The 26,137-nt window shown below is 36.8% G+C and overlaps 1 protein-coding gene across 1 annotated transcript in view; it reads left to right on the top strand.

Moving 5' to 3' along the window:
- Positions 1-26,137, top strand: part of SLC4A10 (solute carrier family 4, sodium bicarbonate transporter, member 10) — a 250,917-nt gene that overhangs the window by 62,098 nt on the left and 162,682 nt on the right. The window contains exons 3-4 of the mRNA XM_010858968.1: positions 7,838-7,984; positions 23,069-23,207. Of these exons, the coding sequence (XP_010857270.1) occupies positions 7,838-7,984; positions 23,069-23,207 (286 nt within the window). The remainder of the gene's footprint in view (positions 1-7,837; positions 7,985-23,068; positions 23,208-26,137) is intronic.

The raw sequence follows: 26,137 nt of genomic DNA, 5'->3' as shown, positions 1-26,137 counted from the left end.
AGAAACTATCAAGCACCATTCTAGATACTTGGGATACATCAGTGATCAAATTAGAGATCTCTGCTCTTCTGAAATTTAAAAACTTTCAGAAGAAACTAGAAATTCAACACTAAACATTTATTATGCTTATGTAAATAACTTAGTATAGAAAGTTCCTGGTGGCAGTGAGGATGCCAAGGAAGCCAGTGTGGCTGGAGTGGAGTGACGGGGAAATCAGCAGGGGAGGCGATGGAAGAGCTGACAGGAATGGGGAAATCTCAGGGGACATGCGGATCTCAGAGGGCCTCATAGAGCATTAGAGAAACCTTGGCCTTTTCTCTGAGTGAAACAGGTTAGCAGAAGATTTAGCTGAGGAATGACATAATCTAACCTGCCTTTTAAGAGAGCTACATTAGCTGCTGCATTTAGAACAGATTGTAGGGGTTAAAGGTAGATTCAAGAAGACCTGTCTGGAGGCTAATGCAGTAATTCAGGTTGGGTGTCATGTGGCCTGACCAGAGCAGTGAAATGAAATAATAAGCAGACAAAATTTGGATATATTTTGAAAGTTGTCCCAACATTTTTTCCGATAGGTTTGGTTGTAAGCTTAAGAAGAGAGGTCAAAAATGATTCCAAAGTTTTTGTTCTTCTGAGCAACCTGAAAAATGTTTAGTCATCAACTGAGATAGACAAGATTTTGGGGGAGCAGTTTATCTGGGGAGTTGTGTTAGGATAGATTAGGAGTTTAGTCGTGAACATGTTGATCTTGAGATGTCTTTTAGACATGCAGTGGAGATAACAGGTAAGCAGTTGGATATGCTTGTTTGGACTTTGGGAAAGAAGTTTGAGCTGGAGATAGAAAATTGGGAGCTGCTCACATAAAGGTTGTATTAGGGGCAGATTGAGGCTTTGTGTGACCTTAAGCTTAAGCAATTTTGAGGATTCTCTAAGAGAAAGAATTCAGAATTTGAATTCAGATTACATACAAAGGTGAATATTTATTTATAATGAGAAAAATCATAACACTTATTTGGAAACTGATAAGCAGTGCAAAATCATAACATTTGGAGAAATGGCATATTTTTAAAAACTGCCTGACATACCTCTGCTCAATGGACATGAGTTTGAGCAAACTCTGAGAGAGAGTGATAGGAAAGCCTGGCATGCTGTAGTTCATGGAGTTGCAAAGAGTCGGACATGGCTTAGTGACTGAACAACAGCAACAACACACATCTGTAATACTTTTCTTCCAGCATTCTTGAACTTTAATGTCAAAGATTTTAAAACATTATTTTCTGTTGAGAATATGGAAAGTTAAATCAGTCTCTATTATGATTAATTAAAATTTAATTTTTACTAGTGATAGTCTAGAAAGATTTCTTTCATCTTTACAACTTACAATTTTATGAAAATTTTCAGGGTTGTCTTAAAGTTTAAAACTTCTATGAAGCTTCTTGCATATATAACCTGAAAGATGTGGAAGAATTTTCCAAAGACTAACTCTGACTCTATGCAATTGAATCCATGCTTCTTTTCCACTGCCCACATGCTTCCAATACTAGGCAGATTATGATACCTCTTGATATTATGGCACCATTTCAGCCCTGAACATTCGTGTCACAATGTAGCACAATGAGTATAGGCCACTGGAAATTATTCCTACTTTAGGATAGTCAGGATAGCTAACTAATAATTTACTCATATCTGGAAGTGATTGTGAATCACATAAACATGTTCCTTTAAACCCAACCTAAATGTATCTCCAACTCTATTTCCTCTTGTTATTGTTGTTTAGTTGCTAAGTCATGTCCAGCTCTTTTTGTAGCCCCATGGACTGCAGCCTGCCAGGCTCCTCTGTCTGTGGGATTTTCCAAGCAAGAATACTGGAGTGGGTTGCTATATCCTTCTCCTGGGGATCTTCCCTACTAGGAATTGAACCTGTGCCTCTTGCATTGGCATATGGATTCTTTACCACTGAGCCACCAGGGAAGCTCCTATTTCCTCTTAGTTTCCCCAAAATGTTTCCAGATACACAATGCCCCCCCATTATGAAGGTGTTTTATATTTACAAACTTTCCTAAAATATATGACCGTGAGAACATAATTTTTTTAAAAATTAAAAGACTACTTTTCAGAGCAGTTTAAGGTCTGGGGAGATTATACAGAAAATACAGAGTTCCCATATGCTCTTTCTCTCCCCTGCACACAGTTTTCTTATTATTAACATTTTGCATTAGAAAGTGAAGTCGCTCAGTCGTGTCTGACTCTTTGTGACCCTATGGACTATAGCCTATCAGGTTCCTCTGTCCATGGGATTTTCCAGGCAAGAGTGCTGGAGTGGATTGCCATTTCCTTCTCCAGGGGATCTTCCTGACCCAGGAATCGAACCCAGGTCTCCTGCATTGCAGGCAGACGCTTTACTGTCTGAGCCACCAGGGAAGCCCCAACATTTGTCACAAATGATAAAGCAATATCAATAGACTATTATTAACTAAACCCCATAGTTGACATTTGGATTTACTCTTTGTTTTGTATATTTCTGTGGGTTTTGGCAAGTGTACAATATTACGTATACATCATTACAGTATCATCCAGGATACTGTCACTTCTGTAAAAATGCCTGATACTCCACCTCTTCATCCCTAATCCTGCTCCCTGAACCCCTGGAATCTCTGACATTTTTAGCTGTCTCTGTGGTTTTACCATTTCCAGAATGTCATATACAGGTTAGCATCTTAGAGTATGTTGCCTTTTCACTGACTTCTTTCACTCAGCAATATGAATCTTAGTTTCCTCTGTGTCTTTGTTGTTGTTGATACTCCATTGCATGGATGTACCACAGTTTGTTTATTCATTCACCTAGTAAAGGACATCTTGGTTGTTTCCCGGTTTTTGGTGATTATAGATAAAGCTGCTATAACAATTTGTGTGCATGCTTTTGCATGGGCATTAGTTTTCAACTCATAGTGTCAAATGGCTAGTGAATAAATTAGCACTTAGATTAGGATCTAGACACAGACCTTACACCTTTCACAAAAATTAACACCAAATGGATCATTTACCTAAATGTAAAAAAAGTTATATAACTTCTAGAAGATAACATAGGAGAAAATCTAGGTGACCTTGAGCTTGGAGGTGACTTCTTATATGCAACAACAAAAAGCACAATCCATGAAAAAATTTCGATAAATTAGACTTCTTTAGAATGAAAACTCCTACTCTGTGAAAAACACTGTTACGGGATTGAAAAGACAACTGCAGACAGGAGAATACACTTGCAGAACATAACTGATAAAGGACTGTTACCCCAAATATACAAAAAACTCTTAAAATTCAACAATAAGAAAATAACCCAATTACAAAATAGGAAAGGATCTGAAGGGAAATCTCAGCAGAGAAGATATATAGATGGTAAATAACATATAAAAAGATGCTCAACATCATATGTCATTAGGGAATTGCAAGTTAAAGCAATTAGATACCATTACAGTACTCTTGCCTGGAAAATCCCATGGATGGAGGAGCCTGGTGGGCTGCAGTCCATGGGGTCGCTAAGAGTCGGACACGACTGAGCGACTTCACTTTCACGTCTCACTTTCACGCATTGGAGAAGGAAATGGCAACCCACTCCAGTGTTCTTGCCTGGAGAATCCCAGGGATGGGGGAGCCTGGTGGGCTACCGTCTATGGGGTCGCACAGAGTCGGACACGACTGAAGCGACTTAGCAGCAGCAGCAGCAGCACACATCTATTAGAATGGCTAAAATCCAAAGCATTGGCATCATCAAATGTTGGCAAGGATGTGGTGCAACAGGATCTCTCATTCTTTGCTCACTGGAATGCAAAATGGTACAACTGCTTTGGAAGATAGTCTGATAGTTTCTAACGAAGGTAAGCCTAAGCTTACCATATAATCCATCAATTACACTAATAGTGAAAAACCCAAATGAGTCTTCTTTTTAACCAGCTCTGTAGGATTCTGTGTCAGGAAATTCCTTCAGAGTGTTCTTTCTTTTCTGACCTAAAGACATTAGGTCAGCTCTGTGTCTTGGCATCCTCTTTTTATCTGGATATATTTGGATATAGTTTCAGATTGTTTATTTCAGCCTTGACTTGGCAACTTCTTAGGATGTTACTTCTGGAAATTGCCCATGATATTCACATTCTACAAACAAAGGCAATATTCATTACCCTCAACCACGCCCTGTGGACTGGCCGGTCAGGTCCACGATTCTCCTTATATTTGTCTGTCTGGTAATCAGTTCAGTTCAGTTCAGTTTCTCAGTCGTGTCCAACTCTTTGTGACCCCATGGACTGTCTGGTAATGGCTTTCTTCATTAACAATTGTTAGGAGAAGGCAGTGGCAGCCCACTCCAGTACTCTTGCCTGGAAAATCCTATGGACGGAGGAGCCTGGTAGGCTGCAGTCCATGGGATCACAAAGAGTCAGACACGACTGAGTGACTTCACTTTCACTTTTCACTTTCATGCACTGGAGAAGGAAATGGCAACCAACTCCAGGGTTCTTGCCTGGAGAATCCCAGGGATGGCGGAGTCCGGTAGGCTGCTGTCTATGGGGTTGCACAGAGTCGGACACGACTGAAGTGACTTGGCAGCAGCAGCAGAAACCTTTACAACCTTTAAGGCTTAGCTCTAGGAAATAGTCACTGTCTAAACTTACAACTTTTATTCATTTCCCTATCCACTGGAACTGCTCTCAAGAAAGTTACAGATAAACATTAATTTCCAAATGTAATAGCTAATTTTTAGTCAATTTTGTTTGACTCCTTTATAGCATATAAGGTGGTAACTCTCACCTTCTTAAAACTCTTTTTCTTTGGTTTCTTTTAAAATTTTTAAAATTGTGAGCTGAAGCATACATATGGAAAAGTGCACAAAGCTTATGTAGAAAGTTTAACAAATATTTTTAAAGCAAAAACTTCTATCATGAAAGAACATTTTTAGCACCCAGAAGCTTTTCCTGTGGTAAGAAGCAAGTGTTTAATCTCCCATGTTTAATTTAATTGGAAATTCACTCTTCATTTTTTTTTATTGTTTCTTAAGTCTTTGATTTTTTTCTGTAACTCTTTAGTGTTAGTTTTATGCAAGTCTCAATCTTTGTTGCTTTATACCTTCTCCATGGTTAATAGCCTTCAACTTACTAGCGTAGAGGATTACAATGTAGTGATGGCCAAGTAATTCAAAATTATTAATGTTAAATGCCAATGTTTGTGACTTATTTTAAATATTTAACTTTATGGTATGTCCTGTTATCTTGTAAGGTAAGTTCTCCTTCCTAGAGCTTCCTCAAAAGGTTTTTGTTATTTTCCTTTTAATTAATTCATTAAAATTTTATTTTTATATGTTTTAAAGGTTACAGTCCATTTACAGTTATTACAAAATATTGGCTATATTCCCTGTGTTGTCCAATATATCTTTTAGCCTATCTTATGTCCAATAGTTTGTAGCTTCCACTCCCTCTCTTCTATAGTCCCCCACCATTGGTAACTGCTAGTTTGTTCTCTATATCTGTGAATCTGCTTCTTTTTTCATTGTATTCACTAGTTTATTGTATTTTAGTTTCCACATGTAAGAGATATCTTACAGTATTTGTCTTTCTCTGTCTGACTTATTTCACTTAGCACAATGCCTTCCAGATCCATCCATGTTGTTGCAAATGGCAAAATTTCATTCTTTTTTTAATGGCTAAGTAGTATTTAATTGTGTGTGTGTGTATACACACACATACACAGGGCATCCCTGATGGCTCTGCAATAAGAAATTAACCTGTAATATAGGAGATGCATGCGAGGAGTCTTTGATCCCTTAGTCGGGAAGATCCCCTGGAGGAGGGCATGGAAACCCACTCCAGTATTCTTACTTGGAGAATCCCATGGACAGAGGAGCCTAGCAGGCTACAGTCCATAGGGTTGAAAAGAATTGGACATGACTGAAGTGACTGAACACACACACACACAGATATATGTCACACCTTTATCCATTCATCTGCTGATGGATACAGGTTGCTTTCATATCTTGGCAATTGTAAATAATGCTGGTTATTTTTCTTTAAAGTTTTTCTGAGTATATTTTAGATTGTTCCACTTCTGTTAAAATAATGATGTTGGAAATTTTCAATTTTTTCAGTATATAGATTAAATCATGTCTTTTTGAGGGGGTGGGTTCACATCTTCAAATTGATTCTAATATGTACATTCAGAGCAATATACTGTACTTGTGAATGCTAGTTTTTTATATAAATTGGAGAAGGCTGAAACCAGCTGATTTGTAAGAATAAAATAATGTCTTATGTGTATTTGCATCCCTGATACCCATCACAATACCATTCACTAAGTTGTTCATTTTAGTAAACATTTGCTAGGCATCTGTTACATGCTAGGCACTGTGTCAGGTGACAAAGATACTGACACATGGACCTTCCCCAGACAAGATTCCTAAGAAAACTACTTATAAGTAAACAACTACAATCAAGTGCTTTGATGTATATGATTAAGCACCAGAGAATCCTAAGGGGAAAAACGGCCATGTATATTTAGACTGAGGGAGTATGAAAAGTTTCATACATGGCATAATCCTTGAACTAAGACGTGGGAGATGAGTTAGGTATTCATCAGGAAAGACAGATATTTCATACAATTGGAAGAACAGTACCAACATTAAGTGAAAGAGAGACTTGAGAACACCTGGCAATTTAGGAATAAAAGGATACATGCTGCCTTATCGTGTGTGTGGCAGAGTGGAAGCCTAGAGAAATAGGCAGATGTCAACTATTGTTTGGCTTTATAGATACTAAAAGCTTTATCCTTTAGGCAACAGAAAGCAATCAATGAGTCTAAAACAGGGGAGTAATGTAGTCAGATTTGCATTTTGGGAAAAAATGGCATCAGTATTCAGAATGGGACAAGACTGGAATTAGAGAAGAACATGCTATGGAGAATGCTCTAATAGTCCTGGTGAGAGATGAGGGTCCAAATTAAGACAGTGACACCAGAGATATTGAAGAGAGAATGAATTAATGAGATGTAAAAGAGGACCTGGTTACAAACTGGATGTGCTTTGAGATGACTGGACAGAGCTTGCATTTTAATAGGTGTTGGATACATGATACTTGGGAGACAAAGTAAAGGATGAGTCCCATGGAATTTAACATGCCTAGGGGCAGGATGTCTAGGTGAATATGTCTAATAGATTGTTATATAAGTCTACAGTGTAAGAGAGAATTGGTGTCAAATCCTGGGGATCCCAATCTTGAATGAATAAATAGAAGGAGAGCCAGAAAAGGAAACTAATTTGAGCAAAAAAAGAAAAATAAAGGAGGAGGATGACCTAGAGAAAGTTAAATCATAGAGAAGAGAATGGTCAATAGTATCAAGTGCCACAGATAGAAACAGCAGAGCCTAAAAATTTCACAGGATTTGACATTACTAGGATCTTGGTGAAATCTGTTTTAATTAGAGATAATGATCGTTTCACACACCTAACTGTGAAGGGAAGTGAACCGGTAAAATAACTGGTTAGTTAAGTGCAGGGAGAAAATAGAACAAAATTTTTTTAATGAAAAAAATATAAATTATGGGGAATAGACACAGGGGATTATTGTGATAGTTAATAAAATAATGGTGGTTATAAAATACTGTATAACCAAATACTTAGTAGTGTAGATGTTTGATAGACCTATGTACCAAAGTACAGTGCTAAGCTGCAAGCTTATCACATCATAAATACTCAAGAACCACTTGATGGATTGAATTGTATTGGGTTTCCAATAACAAGTAAATAATCATCTTCTGTGCCTTGGAATAACTCAGAGTTTAATTTGTGTATTTACTTCTAATAAAGGTCATCGGACACTATTTATTGGCGTTCATGTGCCCCTGGGAGGAAGAAAAAGCCATCGACGTCACAGGCATCGTGGTCATAAACACAGAAAGAGAGACAGAGAGAGAGATTCAGGACTAGAGGATGGAAGGGAGTCACCTTCCTTTGGTAAGAATCTTCCTCTTTGTTTTAATTAAATTTATCATTGTAATATTATACTTGTTTAGACAATCCATAATTAGCAGTAATGCTTCATGCTTATAAAATGCTTCATGCTTTATAAAAGATGTTGGGCAGATTGGGGAAAAGTGGGAGAGAGAATGTTTCATCTTTTTCTCTTGTGCATCTGTTTTGTGAAGGTGAGAATTAGATTTGTGATTGAGGAAATACACTTAAGTAGTAGAATTTATTGTATTAATTCTTAATAATTTATACAAATAATAGTGCTTGCTCTAAGTAGTTTGAAAATCCAGACAGAAATGTCTTTATCAAGTTCCCATTTAAACTACTGTTGATGCTCTCCAAATTTCACTGTTAAGATGTGAAATTTCTATTTTAAATGTTATTCCTTTGAAAGTGTACAGTTGACCTTTGAACAATACAGATTTGAAGTTAGAGTGTCTACTTGTACATGAATTTTTTTTTCAATAGTAAATACCACAGCACTACATTGTTCGTGGTTGGTTGAATCCATGGATATGGAACCAGATATGAGTGACCATAAATTATATATGAATTTTCAACTGGGAGGAAGGTCAGTTCCCCTAATTCTCACATTGTTCATGGGTCAACTGTATACAGAATATCAAAGCCCAGTGATATGGAAGTTACTAACAATTCCTGAGTGCCATGAGCGTCTGTGTATATGACATAATTAAGAACTTGACTTTCAGTTGTCTGACCGTCCCACTTCCTATGACCTCCTTCACTGCGCCTTGTTCACTTACTCAGCTGTGGTCACGTCATGCCTCCTCTGAAGTCACTAATGCATTCATTTTGCTCTCTGACCACAGCTTCTCTCATTTGCTTGTTCAACTACTTGGCCTCTCTCCTTTTTTTCTATCCATGTTACATTTATTTCCTTATCCTACTCTGATTTCATGGCCAAGTTTAGTAGTACTTTTGCTAATATTCCAAATTACCTTAGGTTCCCTGTTTTAGTTTTATCCATACCTTCACCTCTACCTTAAAAACCATATTTATGTTGGGGTTCCTCCATGTGCCTACTTCCCCTGGTAGGCATGCTCTGCAAGTTGTAGTCATTCAACAGGCAGATTGTAGCAATTTAAATTCATTACGCAAGTGGGAATTCCCCAGTGGCCCAGTGGTTAGAACTCAGCGCTTTCACTGCCAAGCTGGGTTTGATCCATGGTCAGCACAGGTGTGCCAAAAAAAAAAAAAAAATGTTAGTAACCATGAACCTTCAACACTTTCTCCCAATTCTATTGTATTTTTTCAATTTTTGTAATAATTATTTTTCAATCTCCTTCCTTCTCTAACACCTCCTTTTTCACAGTCACTTAGCCGCTTTCTACTTCAAAAGGAAAATATGTCACCAGAAAGAATTCACTCACCTTCCCTCCCATATAAACATAAACATATACCTATATCTGCAACTATGTTTTTTCCAATTTAACAATATGGGAGTTTTCAATTATGTTCATTTCCTATTCCCTCCCACCTGGAAATTTACACAATTTATAATCTAGTTGATTTCTTCTTCTCAACTGGATTATTCTTGTCATCTATCCTTCCAACTTCCTCAAACCCACATTCCCCCGTCAGATTGTATTCAAATATGAGGTTAAGTTAGCATATTAAGTTTAGGGTAACAATTTTACTTTTAATACTCTATAGGCACTGCTTTATTCAATACCTGGTTTTGCTAAGTGTTGCAGAGAAGTTTTTAGTCTCTATATTTTTTCATTTTTTAAATTTATTTATTTTAAGCTTGAATGCTTATACATAGTTTTTTTTTTTTTTTTTTGCATTCTCTTATTTAAGAAAACTTGCTAAGATAGGCCTAATGGTGAATATATTAAAATGCCTTTACAGTCTGCACACACTGATGTATTCCATTTAGAGAACATTTTCTTGTCTTTTCTGATTTTGTTCCACTTACTTTGGTCTCTTCTTTGTGAATTATTAATACATCTGCATCTTGGATTTATGATATCTGCTCTTTGTCCTTTTTTTGTAGCTTGAAGTTAGTCTCTCATTATTCATTTGATTATCTGCAGTATCAGTTCTGCATTTTACTACTTCTATTAGGGGTTTTGATTTTGCTGTTGTATTTTTGGTTTTCTTGAGTTAATTTCTTATCTCATGCGATTTTTTTTTACATTTCCTCCTGTCCTTTCCTAGATTTTGGTTTTCCTGCTTGATGAGCTTCCCCGGTGGCTCAGATAGTAAAGAATCTGCCTGGAATGCAGGAAACCCAGGTTTGATCCTTGGATTGGGAAGATCCCCTGGATAAGGGAATGGCAACCCACAGCAGTATTCTTTTTTTTAAAAAAAAAAATTATTTTAGTTTTGGCTGCACTGGGTCTTCCTTGCTTTGTGGCCTTTCTCTGATTGAGTCAGTGAGGGCTACTCTTCGCTGTGGCTCACAGGCTTAATTGCTCTGCAGCATGTGGAATCTTCCTGGACCAGGGATCTGACCCGTGTCCCAGCGGAGTTGGCAGGCGTATTCTTAACCACTGGACCATCAGGGAAGTCCCCACCCCAATATTCCTGCCTGGAGAATCCCATGGACAGAGGAGCCTGACAGGCTACAGTCCATGGGGTTGCAAAGTGTGAAACACCACTCAACGACTAACACTTTTCTTGCTTGAGAGCCTGTGTTTTTAGTCCTTTGATGGTCTCCGTTATTTCTGGACATTTTCTTTTGATTCTGAAGCAGATAGTTTTCAGAGGTATGATCTTCTTTTGGACCATCAAGATTATTTGACTTTCTATTGATTTGTAGTATTTTTACAGGCTCCCAGATTTTTTACTTGGCAAAGATATCCATACTATATATGTCCAGCTTTATCCTAAGAGTGCTTACAAAGACAGTGCCCTCAGCGTGCTGTTTGTCTCCATTGTTGTGTATAGTTATGGGCATTAAAATTCCCCAGATATATTGTACTTATGTCAAAGGTAGATTGATTGATAGTGGGGAGTATATAAAGAAAAATACTCTGAGTCTCCTACACTAGCATGTTGGAAGGATGGTCATCTCTGAATTAGTGGGCAGAGAGTGGAGGTATGAAAGTGTCTCCCACATTTTTAGGGTTTTTGTTTCATGAAGTGGGGTCTGGGAGTATGATAAAGACAAAGGTGGGTAGATTTCTCTTTTTCCAGCTCCATCTGTGTAGTTAGGAGAGGCTCCCTCGTAAACTCTAAGAATGGAATATCTGTTGGGATTAGCTTTCATGGATACTTTGAGTTTTCATTCTCTTCTAATATTGGAGGGAATATATTCACATTATCTTAGAAGTGATTATTAAGCAAACAAAAATAAGCTTGTTCCCTCTGCTTCTGTCGTTTTATTCTTTTTTGCTCTTAGTTGGATACATTAGGTCGGTTTTTCTAGAACAGTGGCTCTCACCTTTAAAACCCAGGAATTTTAAAAACATTTTGATGGCCAAACCCCATACTGATCAGAATCTCTGTGGGTGGGGCATAGGTATTTTTAAAAGTACCTTAGATGATTCAAAGCCAAGATTGAGATCCACTGTTCTAGATACTTTGCTATTCAAAGTGTGGTTCATGAGCCAGCAATATTAGCATCACATCTGAGCTTAGAAATTCAGAATCTGATACCCATTCCTAGACCTATTGAATAGGAATCCATGCATTAACGGCAACCTTAGGTAATTTATATGCCATTTAAAATTAGACAGACTCTAGAATATTGCTTGTCAAATCTTGTTACATGTTAGAGTCACATAAAGAGCTCTTAAAAAATATTGATGCTCAAAGACTTTTATTTACTTAATTTTGGGTGTTTCTCTAGGCACTGGTATTTTTAAAAAAGTACCCAGGTGATTTAATATCCAGCAAGGATCAAGAGCCATTGATCTTAAGAGAGTCCTGCCTCTTTATTTGGTGAAACTTGGCAATAAGTCAGGTGAGCCAGAGTCTCTCTCTGTTGTGTCAGCCACTGTTTTTGGATGCCACCTATTCCTTCCTCCCCCAACCATCTGAGTATCTTTATTGATATTGAGACCTAAGATGTGTTTTATGAGGGACAAATGTTTGGCACTCTGGTGATCTCTAAGCAGTAGAACTTCCTAGATTTCACTTTTTTTTTTTTTTCAATTTCTTCAGGACTAATAATCTGCTTTATTCCTATCCCACAGTCAGTTTAAATGCCTTGATAATTTAGTACTCAGCTACATGCTAAGACTGAAACCAGGTTATGAACACCATTCCCTTGATTTGGGCTTTGATAGTCAGCATAGTGTGAATATATGTGATTACTATTCTGAAAGCTTCAAAGAAAATTTCTGACTACTTAAGAAATATTTATTTTACTTGGAAAGATTTCCAAGAAATTCTTTTGAATGCATGCCTGCAAGTGCTTTAAAATGATTAAAAATTCAGCTTCCAAAGAGGTATGGGTTAGAGGAGGAGTGTGAGGAAGCATCAGGTTCCTCTGTGGGCTTCCAGAGGTTTTATATTGTAAATTGGAGTGTGTGTCTATGGAGACGTGGAATAATTTGGACTCATATTTCTGGAGCAAGGATCAATTTAACAAAAAGATTTTAGTGTAAATGTTTGAATTTTGGCACTCTAAAAATTTTGTTTCTCTAGTGTATGAAAAACATCCAGAATGTTTTATATTATATGACCCTGTCACATAAAGCGATGCTGTTAGGAACTTGATTGTGTTAGTGCTGCATCCAGGGAAAACTGAGCAGGCCTTACTGAAGCCTAAGGGCCTGCTCAAGTCACAGGCCTGGGATAGCTGGGTCTAGTCCACCAGGGCCCATGGTTGGAATGTGATTTCTAGGTGAGTCCAAGGACAGACCCAGCTTCTGGCTGTGCAGTAATGGTGGTGGTAAAACTTTGATTATACAGAAAACTTTTTTTTTTCCCATTTTTTCTTCTTTTTTATATTCTACTTTTATCTTATTTTTACAAACCCTTGTGTTAAGGGCTGACTTTCAATAGATCGCAGCGAGGGAGCTGCTCTGCTATGAACGAAACCCCGACCCAGAAGCAGGTCATCTACGAATGGTTTAGCACCCGATTGCCCATGAACATGGAGTGCCTGACGAGTGAGGGGGCAGTCGCCTTTCTGGCCATGCCCTGCAGAAAACTTTTGATTCTTGAAGTTAAATTCAACGTACTTTTGTTACTGCACTTAAACACAATTGTTTGTATAGAAATGTGATGACTGATTTTTCTTCATACTGTAATTGATTTTTCTTTAATTTCCTGATGACAGAAAACTGCTAAAACTTTACATCTTGTTACTTTTAATGTCATCTTTCATTCACCTAATATTAAAAATAAGTTTGAAGCATAAGCTTGAAGTTAGTGAAAATATAAAAGATACTGAGGGAAATTCAGAACACTGTAATGTTAATTTGCTCCTCAGCCTCCCAACAAAGAATGTAACAGGATATGTACATTATAATTAGTTAATGTATAAGCACTGGAAATGAATACTAAAGATATATACTTTATTAAATGCTTATTTAAAATATGGTACTCAAAGGTACTATGTGAATTAACACAACCCTGGAATTAGGCTTCGGATTTTTCTTTTCTTAGATGTTAAATTGTATACATGCTTTAGGAAAAATGAAGCAAATACAGAAAATGTCTAAGTTCAAATCTGTTTATTGATGGCAATGGCTTTCTGTTCCTATTTAATTTGCAGCTGGCTGATAGATGAGAATATCAATTAGTTTTTTAAAAATATTTTTAATAAAGTATAACACAAATATTTATAAATGTTAAAACAGAAATGCAAGTGTACAACTCAGTAGTTTATCACAGAGAAACATCTGTGTAACCGTTAATTTAGCTAGTGCTCCAGAAACCCACTTTGTCCTCACTCCCAGTTACTACTCTCTCCCTTCTCCCCAAAAGGATCTCTAGTCTGTCTTCTTACATTGGGTGTCCTGCCTGTTTTTGAATTTTTTATAAATGAAGTCATACAGGAGGTATATGTGTCTTGATCAGTTGCTCAACAGTGTGTTAGTGGGATTCAAAACGTTTTTGACTGTAGCTTTGGTTTATTCATTTTTATTATGGCTTAGTGTTCATTCATTTGTCATGCATTCTACTATTTATGGACATTTAGATCATTTAATTTTTGGAGATACTATGGAGAACGGTGCCGTGAACACATGTCTCTTGGCTCTTGGTGCATATATGCATTTCTCATACCTAAGAATTAAATTATTTATTACTGAGTCATAGGATATGTGCATTTCAATTTTAGTAGATGATACCAGTTTCCAAAGTAGGGTGCATGTCTATACTTTCACCAGTAAAGTGTGAGAGCATTTGTTGTTTACATTCTAACTAACAGCTGACAATTTCATTCTATTAACATTAACCATCTGATCAGGGGCATAATGGTATGTCATTGTCTTAATTTGCATTTCTTGATTACCAGTGAGGTTATGTAACTTAGCATTTGCCTTTTGGCCATTTGGATAGTCTCTTCTATGAAGTGCCTATTCAAGTAGTATGCTTGTTTTTTCTTTTTTGATTGTTTTTTTTCTGTTTGATTTGTGGAAGTTCTTTACATATTATGGATATAAGTCTTTTGTTTTCACATTTCAATTATCTTCCCACACTTGTGGCTTATACTTTCATTCTTTTAATGATATTGTTTGATGTATCTGTAGATTCCAGAAGAGGCTACTAAGAGGCTGAGACCCTTATTCACTAGCATAGTTTTCTATACTTTGTAATTTATTTCCATTATAATTTTACTAAATACAGAAACAAATCCTTATCTTAATCTATTAGAGCCTTAGCTATAGTTTGTATTACAATGATCTATGGACAGAGGAGCCTGGCGGGCTATATAGTCCCTGAGGTTGCAAAGAGTCGGACATGACTGAGCATGCAGGTCAGGATTTTTCAGTGGCTATCTTAAAAATAAATAAAATAGCTATCAACATAGAAAAATAATTATGCTTAGAAATTTTTTTCTGATATTGATATTACTATAATTTACATGATTTATGTCATATAATTTTAAGTTGAACAGACATTACCTAAGTGAGCTATATTATGGGTATGCTGTCTTTGCTCATACATTTGGGTAGCTTCTGGAATATAGGACTTATTCACGTTTTGCTTCCTAATCTTTCTGTTGTACAGGGCCAGATCTCCTCTTAGCCACTTGATTGTTTTTATGTGAAGCACATCTTACTATCGTCTTATTTTGGTTGCTTTTGTTCACAAGAATTGTTAATATGAGAATGTGTATCCACCTTAATAAAGAAGTTAAAAAAAAAAAATAAATAAAAGGTCATTGAATAACATTTTGAACATTTGCTGTGTTGAAACATAATCTGAATTTCTTTTTAAGACATTAAAAATATGGTGATAGGATGATCATAAAAAGATTTTTGTGAGCATAATATAATATCTGTAAAATCATTTCTACTTTGAAGAATGAAAAGCCAGATACAAGAAGTTCTATTTATTTAAAACCCAAATAAAATATATTTTGTCTAAGAATAAATTATCCCACTTTTAAAATGATTTCCTATGCTGTTATCATCGTGTCTTTGAGAAGTCTTTTAAATATATGATACCCTACCTCAGACTTTCCAAACCTCTTTATTCATAACTGTGAGGTTCTTATTTCTTCATATTATTTCATGGCTCTGTTGTGATGAGTGATCCTCATGCTTTACTAGGGGAAACACTAAGAAGTCTTAAACATAAGGTTCCTGCACATGGTAGAGTTAGGGAGATTGGGTACATGGTAAATATTACAGATCCCCAGATTACTGCTACAGAATACACTGAAATAAGCCATTGAAAACAGTGATGAGAGAAATTGTTTCAAAAGCATGAGAAACAATGCCAGTGTTGAGGCATGGCTGCTCTGGACTGTGATAAGTGACTTAGCAGTTAAAACAGGCTGTTGTGAGATACAAAACCGCTATGTCTTGTCACATGGGTAGGTCTAATAGAAAAATATAATTGATTTCTTAGTGTAACTCTAAAATTGCCATTTTTTCTCTTTTTTAATAGCTATTTGAAACTCTGATTTAAGTTTTTTTTTTGGTCCAGAGCAACCAGTCATAAAGGTAACAGGCTGTCTTGACTCTGATATTGGGTTTAGTATTTATCACCCAGATATTATGCTTTTAGTACAAATATAATATTAACATCTTATTTCAGATAAACTAAATCATAAATGTATCTGCTACACTGTAATTTCCTTAAGGACATTCATGGGAATTCAGCAGCCTCATTTCAAAATCAACATTCATATTACATCTAGGAAATTGGCATCTTCTTTTGAAGTAGTTAAGCTGGAGACTTGTCTATTGACTTAATTCTTATTCATTTTGCTGTAAAATTTAGTTAACAAATTTCTTAAAATATTTGGTAATAAAAACAAATCTTACATATTAGCATTCTAAATGAGAAATGTTTTGCTAATGCCTGAAGCAAATAAACTATGTAAATGTAGCTTCTTTTTCCTTTTCTTATAATTTCTTGAATATATGTCATTATATATATGATACAGTGGTGCATATTGGTGGGAACAATTGAACAGTTTGAAAACTGAGGTGCCCTACATTTTAAACCTTTATTTTTTAGAACAGTTTTAGGTTTACATAAAAATTCCCAGGAAGGTACAAAGAATTCCCATATACTCATTGCTCCCACTCCTTGTGTCCCCTACTACTAATATTGCTCACCAAAATGGTACATTTTTTACCAAGGATGAACGTGTGTGGACACATCATAATCATGTCCAAAGCCATACTTTACCTTAGGGCTCACTTTGGTGTTGTATATCTATGGATTGAACAAATGTATAATCAGATCAGATCAGATCAGTCGCTCAGTCGTATCCGACTGTTTGCGACCCCATGAATCGCAGCACACCAGGCCTCCCTGTCCATCACCAACTCCCAGAGTTCACTCAGACTCAAGTCCATCGAGTCAGTGATGCCATCCAGCCATCTCATCCTCTGTTGTCCCCTTCTCCTCCTGCCCCTAATCCCTCCCAGCATCAGAGTCTTTTCCAGTGAGTCAACTCTTCTCATGAGGTGGCCAAAGTACTGGAGTTTCAGCTTTAGCACCATTCCTTCCAAAGAAATCCCAGGGCTGATCTCCTTCAGAATGGACTGGTTGGATCTCCTTGCAGTCCGAGGGACTCTCAAGATCTTCTCCAACACCACAGTTCAAAAGCATCAATTCTTCGGCGCTCAGCCTTCTTCACAGTCCAACTCTCACATCCATACATGACCACAGGAAAAACCATAGCCTTGACTAGATGAACCTTTGTTGGCAAAGTAATGTCTCTGCTTTTGAATATGCTATCTAGGTTGGTCATAACTTTTCTTCCAAGGAGTAAGCGTCTTTTAATTTCATGGCTGCAGTCACCATCTGTAGTGATTTTGGAGCCCAGAAAAATAAAGTCTGACACCGTTTCCACTGTTTCCCCATCTATTTCCCATGAAATGGTGGGACCGGATGCCATATATCTGTCATTTTAATATCATAGAGAATGTTTTAATGCCCTAAAAATCCTCTATATTCAGTCCTTTCATCCCACTCCCACTTCCAATAACCACTGACCTTTTTACTCTCACTGTGGTTTTCCAGAATGTCACATAGTTGAAATCATACAGAATGTAACCTTTTCAGATTAGGTTCTTTAACCAACTAATACACATGTAAGATTCCTCCATGTCTTTTCATAGCTTAGTATCTCATTTAACTTTAGCATTGAATAATATTTTGTTGTCTATATGAGTTATAACATATTTATCCATTCACCTACTGAAGGACATCTTGCTTTCTTCCAAGTTTTGGCAATTATGAATAAAGCTGCTATAAACATCCGTGTATAGAGTTTCTTTGGTAGGGATACGTTTCAACTCCTTTGGGTAAATACCAAGTAGAGCAATTACTGGATCATGTAGTAAAAGTATGGTTAGTTTTGTAAGAAGCTAAGTCATCCTCCAAAGTGGCCATAAGATTTTACATTTCCAGCAGCAGTGAATGAGAGTTTCTGTTGCTTCACATCCTTTCAGGGATTTGGCGTGGTTAGAATTCTGGATTGGGGGCATTTTAATATGTGCATAATGTTATCTCGTTCTGAATTTCCCTGATAACATGACGTGGAGCATTTTTTCACATATTTATTTCCCATCTGTATATCTTTTTTGGTGACTTACCCATTAAAATTGTTGACCTGTTTTTTAAAAACAAGTTGTTGATTTTATTCAGTTCAGTTCAGTTGTGTCCAACTCTTTGCGACCCCATGAACTGCAGCATGCCAGGCCTCCCAGTCTATCACCGACTCCTGAAGTTTACTCAAACTCATGTCCATTGAATAGGTGATGCCATCCAACCATCTCATCCTCTGTCGTCCCCTTCTCCTCCTGCCTTCAATCTTTCCCAGCATCAGGGTCTTTTCCAATGAGTCCGTTCTTCACATCAGGTGGCCAAAGTATTGGAGTTTCAGCTTAAGCATCAGTCCTTCCAATGAACATTCAGGACTGATTTCCTTTAGGATGGACTGGTTGGATCTCCTCGCAGTCCAAGGGACTCTCATATTGGTTTTATTAATGTTGAGTATTAAGAGGTCTTTGCGTATTTTGGATAATGGTCCTTTATTAGATGTGCCTTTTTCAAGTCTGTAGCTTGTCTTCCAATTTTTTTGACATTGTCTTTCATTCATGGATAGTTATCTTTGGACTGTATCTAAAAAGGCATCACCATACTCAGGTCATCTATGTTTTCTCCTATGTTATCTTCTGAGGGTTTTATATGTTTGTGTTTTACATGTAGATATATGATCCATTTTTGGGACTTCCAGGTGGTGCAGTGGTAAAGAATCCATCTGCCAATGCAGGAGGCTCAAGAGATGTGGGTTTGATCTTTGGGTGGGGAAGATCCCCTGGAGGAGGAAATGGCAACCCACTCCACTCTCACCTGGAAAATCCCATGCACAGAGGAGCCTGGTGGGCTAAAGTCCCTGCGGTTGCAAAAGAGTCAGATATGATTGAGCACACACAAACTCACACACATGATCCATTTTGAGTTTATTTTGGAAAAGTGTTGTAAGGTCTGTGTCTAAATCAGTGTTTTTGCATGTGGATGTCCATTTGTTGAAGAAACTTTACTACCCTGGCTCCTTTGTCAAAAATCAGATGACTATATTTACGGAATTCTATAGTTGGGCTCTTTATTCTGTTTCATTGATCTATTTGTCTGTTCTTCTGCCATTATCACACTGTCCTGATTGTTGTAGCTCTATAGTAAGTCTTGAAGTTGTGGAATGTCAGTCTTCTAACTTTGTACTACTCCTTCAATGTTTTGTTGGCTATTCTGGGTCTTCTGCCTTTACCTTTCCATATAAACTTTAGAATCAGTTTGTTGGTATCCATAAAATAAATTGACGGGATTTTGATTGGGATTGTATTAAATCTACAGATCAAGTTGGGAAGAACTGTCATCCTGTTCTTCCATAATGTCTCATTCATTAATACTGAGTCTTCTTATCCATGACATGGATGTTCTAGCTCTTTCATTATGTTCATTGCATTTTCAGACTGAGTGATGTGTGTCCTTTTGAGTAGTTTATTGCTTAGACATAAAGAGATATTATATGAAAATGCTTGATCCGTAGAAGATATTGATACTTTTAAAAATCTGACTTTTTACCTTGTCTTATAGTCTCACCATAGCCAACCACTTTATAATTAGCATGTGAGTAACTAAATCAGTTTGAGTAACATAACTAGTAATGAAAAGATTAAAGTTTGCAATGGAGCTTGCTTATTTCCAATTATGATTCTATTAGTGGTTTTCTTCCTATAGTATAACTTTGTATATTTGACTTTAAGTAACCATTTGTTGAAAATATGGTCTATATTCCAATAGAAATAGTTTATTTGTGATTATAAAAGCAATATATGGTCTTTGGAATTCCAGTGCTATTGAATATTAAGCTATTAAAATCCTATTGTTCTCAGTTCTCATCAATGATTCTACAGCATCTGACATTATTGACTTGTTCTTTTCTACCTTGACCCTGTTATACTACTCTCTTCATCAAATATAAGTTTTATAAGGGCAGAGGGTTTTTTATTTCTGTTTATCTCTGTCTAATTCACCTGACCAATGGAAGGTATTCATTATAATTTGTTCAGTGTACCAATCCTTTTACATATTTATCTAATCCTTTTCTGATTTTCAAACTCCTCTTCCTCATCCTAAATATTAAATCATATAATTCCCCTGATACTGAGCCTTCTCTTGTCTTTCATTTCTGAGTCCTCATTCATTGTAATCATATTACTTCTCTAGTTAAATGCAACCTGTGTCTTTACCTCTGACCTTCTCCTCTTTACTGAATCAAATATCCAGCAATCCTGTGACCATCTTTATATGTTTGAACTATAATCACCTCAAACTCAGCATATCTAAAAGATGTCTCCTGTGCTCTCAGCCTACAATACTGGCTCCTCATTCTGACAACCCTTTTTTCCCGAGTTTTGTTGAAAAATAACTTATACCTCATGGTATAAGTACATGATGGTTTGCTTTACATATGTTGTGAAATGACTGCCATGATAGGTTTAGTTAACATTCATCACAGATGAGAACTCGTAGAATTTACTCAACAACTTACTTACATATCACAAAGCTGTGTTAAGTATAGTGATCATGTTGTCTATTACATCCCTAGTACTTACAACTGGAAGTTTATACCTTTTGACTATTTTTTCTCCACTTTCTCCTCTTTCTACTCCGTACTGCTGGTAAGCACAAGTCTGAACTCTTTTTCCATGAGTTTAACTCAGATGGTAAAAATCTGCCTGCAACGCAGGAGATATGAGTTCAATCCCTGAGTCAGGAAGATCCCTTGGAGAAGGGAATGGCTATCTATACCAGTATTCTTGCCTGGAGAATTCCATGGACAGAGGAGCCTGGTGGGCTATAGTCCATGGGGTCACAAAGACTGAGCAGCTAATGCTTTGGTTTTATTGTTTTGTCTTTTTTTAGATTCCACATATAAGTAAGATCATATATTAATAGTATTTGTGTTTCTCTGTCTGACATTTCACTTAGCATCTTCAAGCCTCATCCATGTTATAACCCTCTTTCAATTAATGACACTAGTATTTTCTCATTCTCCCTGCTTCAAAGTCTAAACCTCTCTATTTTGACATGGCTATATTTTCATTGTATCCATCCCCACTACCACTAGAATCAGCCATCATTAATAATATTTGTATGATGCTTTATAATTTTAAAAGTATTTTTTGCATGCATTATTCTTCTTTAGGAACTTGATCCTGTCTTCTTCTAGGAAACTAATTCTGGCAGCTGGAAATATTTTCTACTTAAAGTATTTAATTTGTTATTGAACAGTAAATTTTAAATTGCAATTAAGGAAAGTATAATAAGGAGAAATATAGAGTGCTGTGAATTAAGATAACAGGTGCCTGAGTTAATTGTTGCATATGAGTGCTCATGTGTGTGTGTGTATGTGTTTTATGAGTCTGATTAGGTAGGCTTGCCTAAGTATATTATAGTGAAGTAGATGATGAAAGATACAGGAGAGCTAGAGGAGACAGTATGTGCAGTGGCCCTGAAATGGGAAGGAACATGCTATTTTTAAAAATCTGAAAGAAAATTAAGGTACCCAGAGTGGAATTACAAGGCAGAAGGTAAGGCTATTAAGGTAGGCAGAAGCAAGGGCCCCACTGCAAACATTTATTGATACAAAAAGTATGAGACTATATCATATTTTATATTATATGTATCTTTTTCACTTTGACTTCCAAAATCCTCCCAGTTGTGACTTAATTATAACCTAATCCTTTAAATTACTTATTAATTGGTTTATTTTCACAAAATATTTAATATTATACTTAAGTGATTACTGTGGTTTGTTACTGATTTATTCATTCTCTTGTGTTTTAAAAAATAGTTGAAAATACCATATATTTTATTGTAATAGCACTGAATTTATAAGATGGTTTTCCACTATTGGGCTTTTCCGTTAATATAAATATATTCATTTATTTAGGTGTACTTTTATATCATTCAATAAAGTTTTATAATTTTCATCACAAGTATATTGATTGAACATGTATTTACCAGGTAACCCAGCAATTCTACTCCTAGGTATTTACCCCAGAGAATAAAAATTTACACTCACACAAAAATTTAGAATATTTATAGCAGTTCTATTCATAATTGAAAAACTGTAAATTTAATATCCCTAAACAAATGAATAGATAAGCAAAACAAGGTACATTCATATAATGGACTATTACTTAGCAATAAAAAGGGTGAATTACTGATATATTCTGTGACACAGATAAATCTCAAAACCTTAAAGGCATATTGGTAAGTGAACAACAGTCTCTAAAAGCTATACACTATATATTTCCACTTGTATGGCATTCTGGAAAAGGCAAAACTATAGCAGTAGGAACCAGATTAATGGTTGCCAGGGGTGAGGGGAAGGATAAGGGTGTAATTGCCAAGAAGCCTCGCAAAGAAGTTCTTTTTGGTGAATTATACTCAGCATAGTTTAATATAAGTGAATTTTATCATAGTCAACTCTTCTGAATATGACCGTAAAGTGTAGCAATGTGATGAGAGAAACTGTGCGTGTGTGTATGAGAGATGTGGAAATATTTTCCATGATGCTTAAGTAATCCAAAATAATCATCACATTTGATTTTATCTTTGATAATATAGTACATTATCAAAGTTCTATCAAACATAGCATATCAAATATAGTACTATCTTTGATAATATAGTATATTATGTAATATAGTACATTATAGTACATTATTCCTCTATTATGGTATAGTATAGTAAAATGTAATATATTTACATTTTATGTGTTTATGATCCCATATTTTACTGGACTTAATGTAATACTGAATTCATCTTCATTTCTCAAGTCTACTCCGGATGAGTGCTGCGGTGGGGGAGATGTGAGTAGTGTGGAAGGTGGTAACTGGGACATTCGCAGCTCAGGGTCTTGATGCGTGTTCTTGTCTCTGGTATCCATAGACACCCCGTCACAGCGAGTACAGTTTATTCTTGGGACTGAGGATGATGATGAGGAGCACATTCCTCATGACCTCTTCACAGAACTCGATGAGATTTGCTGGCGTGAAGGTGAGGATGCTGAGTGGCGAGAAACAGCCAGGTGAGGAGTTTTTGGTTGAAGGGGGAGGTGATACTAAAGAATTTTCATACTACCAGAAAAAAGAGATTTCTATTGCCACAATTTTGCAGACATCCATCAGTGCTGCTGATTTCTGAAATTGCTCATCTGGCCTGGGCATATCCTATAATGGCATATGGGTCAGAATGAGATCCGAAGACTGTAATTATAGTAAACAGTGACACAGAATCAGCAGCAGCTGCAGTCTTAAAGATAAGCAGTAGCATAATTTGTGTGTCATCAAAGAAACAATAGCTATCTAACAGTAATTTATTTGTATCTTTTCAACTATTAACTTGTGCTCCAACTGGTGATATTATGTGGGACTTTTTAAAAGAAAGGACAAAAATTTTAAGAGATTTTAGTTGGAGTCCTGGACTAATGTACTATTTGTTGAGGGTGAAAATATTTATAATGTGTTTCTATGAAATGTATACTTTAAACATAGTGGTTTTAAAAAAATAATTTTTAAGAGATTACTTTTTCTGTTACTTATAATGAATATTTCTATATTGCCATTTGATGACTTGTGATAAAAAAGCAATAAATTTGCATTTATTTATTTATAAATACAATAAATTTATTTGCAAAATAAATAAATTTGCGTTTATTTTTTCATTCTTCTTTTCTTCCGTATTTACTCATTTATTTAACAAACACTTATGTTCTATTGTGTGCTAAGTTCAATAGAACAGCAACAACAACAAAAATCTTAGCAAATACCCTGGGTGTTCAGTGGTTAGGACTTCATGCTTTCACTGCAGAGGGCCTGGGTTCAGTCCCTGGTTGGGGAACAAAGATCATACAAGCTGCTCTGTGCAGCCAAATAAGAAAAACAAACAACTTAGATCTTGCTTTTAACAACCTCACCTCCAGTGCAGGATTTAGATAGTAAACAAAGTTGTGAATACTGTATAATGAATGCTGTGATCCAGGTGTGCACAAGAACTGCAGGCATACATAGCTGCTAAGTCACTCCAGTCGTGTCCGACTCTGTGCGACCCCACAGACGGCAGCCCACCAGGCTCCCCCATCCCTGGGATTCTCCAGGCAAGAACACTGGAGTGGGTTGCCATCTCCTTCTCCAATGCAGGAAAGTGAAAAGTAAAAGTGAAGTTGCTCAGTCATGTCTGACTCTTAGCGACCCCATGGACTGCAGCCTACCAGGCTCCTCTGCCCATGGGATTTTCCAGGCAAGAGTACTGGAGTGGGGTGCCATTGGTTAACAATAAAATGGGAAAGACTAGAGACCACTTCAAGAAAGTTAGAGACACCAAGGAAACATCTCATACAAAGATGGGAAAAATAAAGGACAGAAATGGTATGGGCCTACTGGAAGCAGAAGATACTAAGAGGTGGCAAAAATACACAGAAGAACTATACAAAAAAGATTTTCATGACCCACATAAACACGATGGTGTGACCACTCACCTAGAGCCAGACATCCTGGAATGCGAAGTCAAGTGGGCCTTAGGAAACATAATTACAAACAAGCTAGTGGAGGTGATGGAACCCCATTTGAGCTATTTCAAATCTTAAAAGATGATGCTGTGAAAGTGCGGCACTCAATATGCCAGCAAATTTGGAAAACTCAGCAGTGGCCCCAGTACTGGAAAAGGTCAGTTTTCATTCCAGACCCAAAGAAAGGCAATACAAAGAATGTTCAAACTACTACACAATTGCACTCATCTCACATGCTAGCAAAGTAATGCTCATAATTCTGCAAGCCAGGCTTTAGCAATACATGAACCGAGAATTTCCAGATGTTCAAGCTGGATTTAGAAAAGGCAGAGGAACCAGAGATCAAATTACCAACATCCGTTGGATCATTGAAAAAGTGAAAGAGTTCCATAAAGACATCTATTTCTGCTTTATGACTGTGCTAAAGCCTTTGATTTCAGTGTTGACCATCTGGTGATGTCCATGTGTAGAGTCTTCTCTTGTCTTGTTGGAAGAGGGTGTTTGCTATGACCAGTGTGTTCTCTTGGCAAAACTCTATTAGCTTTTGCCCTGCTTCATTCTGTACTCCAAGGCCAAATTTGCCTATTACTCCATGTGTTTCTTGGAGAAGAAATGGCAACCAACTCCAGTGTTCTTACCTAGAGAATCCCAGGGAAGGGGGTGCCTGGTGGGCTGCTGTCTATGGGGTCTCACAGAGTCGGACACAACTGAAGTGACTTAGCAGCAGCAGCAGTAGGAGCCAGGTGTTTCTGACTTCCTACTTTTGTATTCCAGTCCCCTATAATGAAAAGGACATCATTTGGGGGAGTTAGTTCTAAAAGGTCTTATAGGTCTTCATAGAACTGTTCAACTCCAGCTTCCTCAGCATTACTGGTTGGGACATAGGCTTGGATTACCATGATATTGAATGCTTTATTGACTATGCCAAAGCCTTTGACTGTGTGGATCACAATAAACTGTGGAAAATTCTGAAGGAGATGGGAATACCAGACCACCTGACCTGCCTCTTGAGAAACCTATATGCAGGTCAGGAAGCAACAGTTAGAACTGGACATGGAACAACAAACTGGTTCTAAATAAGAAAAGGAGTACATCAAGGCTGTATATTGTCACCCTGCTTATTTAACTTCTATGCACAGTATATCATGAGAAACACTGGGCTGGAAGAAGCACAAGCTGGAATCAAGATTGCCAGGAGAAATATCAATAACCTCCGATATGCAGATGACACCACCCTTATGGAAGAAAGTGAAGAGTAACTAAAAAGCCTCTTGATAAGTGAAAGAGGAGAGTGAAAAGGTTGGCTTAAAGCTCAACATTCAGAAAACTAAGATCATGGCATCTGGTCCCATCACTTCATGGGAAATAGATGGGGAAACAATGGAAACAATGAAACTTTATTTTGGGGGGCTCCAAAATCACTGCAGATGTGACTGCGGCCATGAAATTAA

The sequence above is a fragment of the Bison bison genome, unplaced genomic scaffold (assembly GCF_000754665.1).
Source record: "Bison bison bison isolate TAMUID 2011002044 unplaced genomic scaffold, Bison_UMD1.0 scf7180017864452, whole genome shotgun sequence".
Taxonomy (NCBI): domain Eukaryota; kingdom Metazoa; phylum Chordata; class Mammalia; order Artiodactyla; family Bovidae; genus Bison; species Bison bison.
The sequence above is the reverse complement of the archived record's forward strand: the minus strand, read 5'-3'. Positions and strand labels throughout refer to the sequence as shown.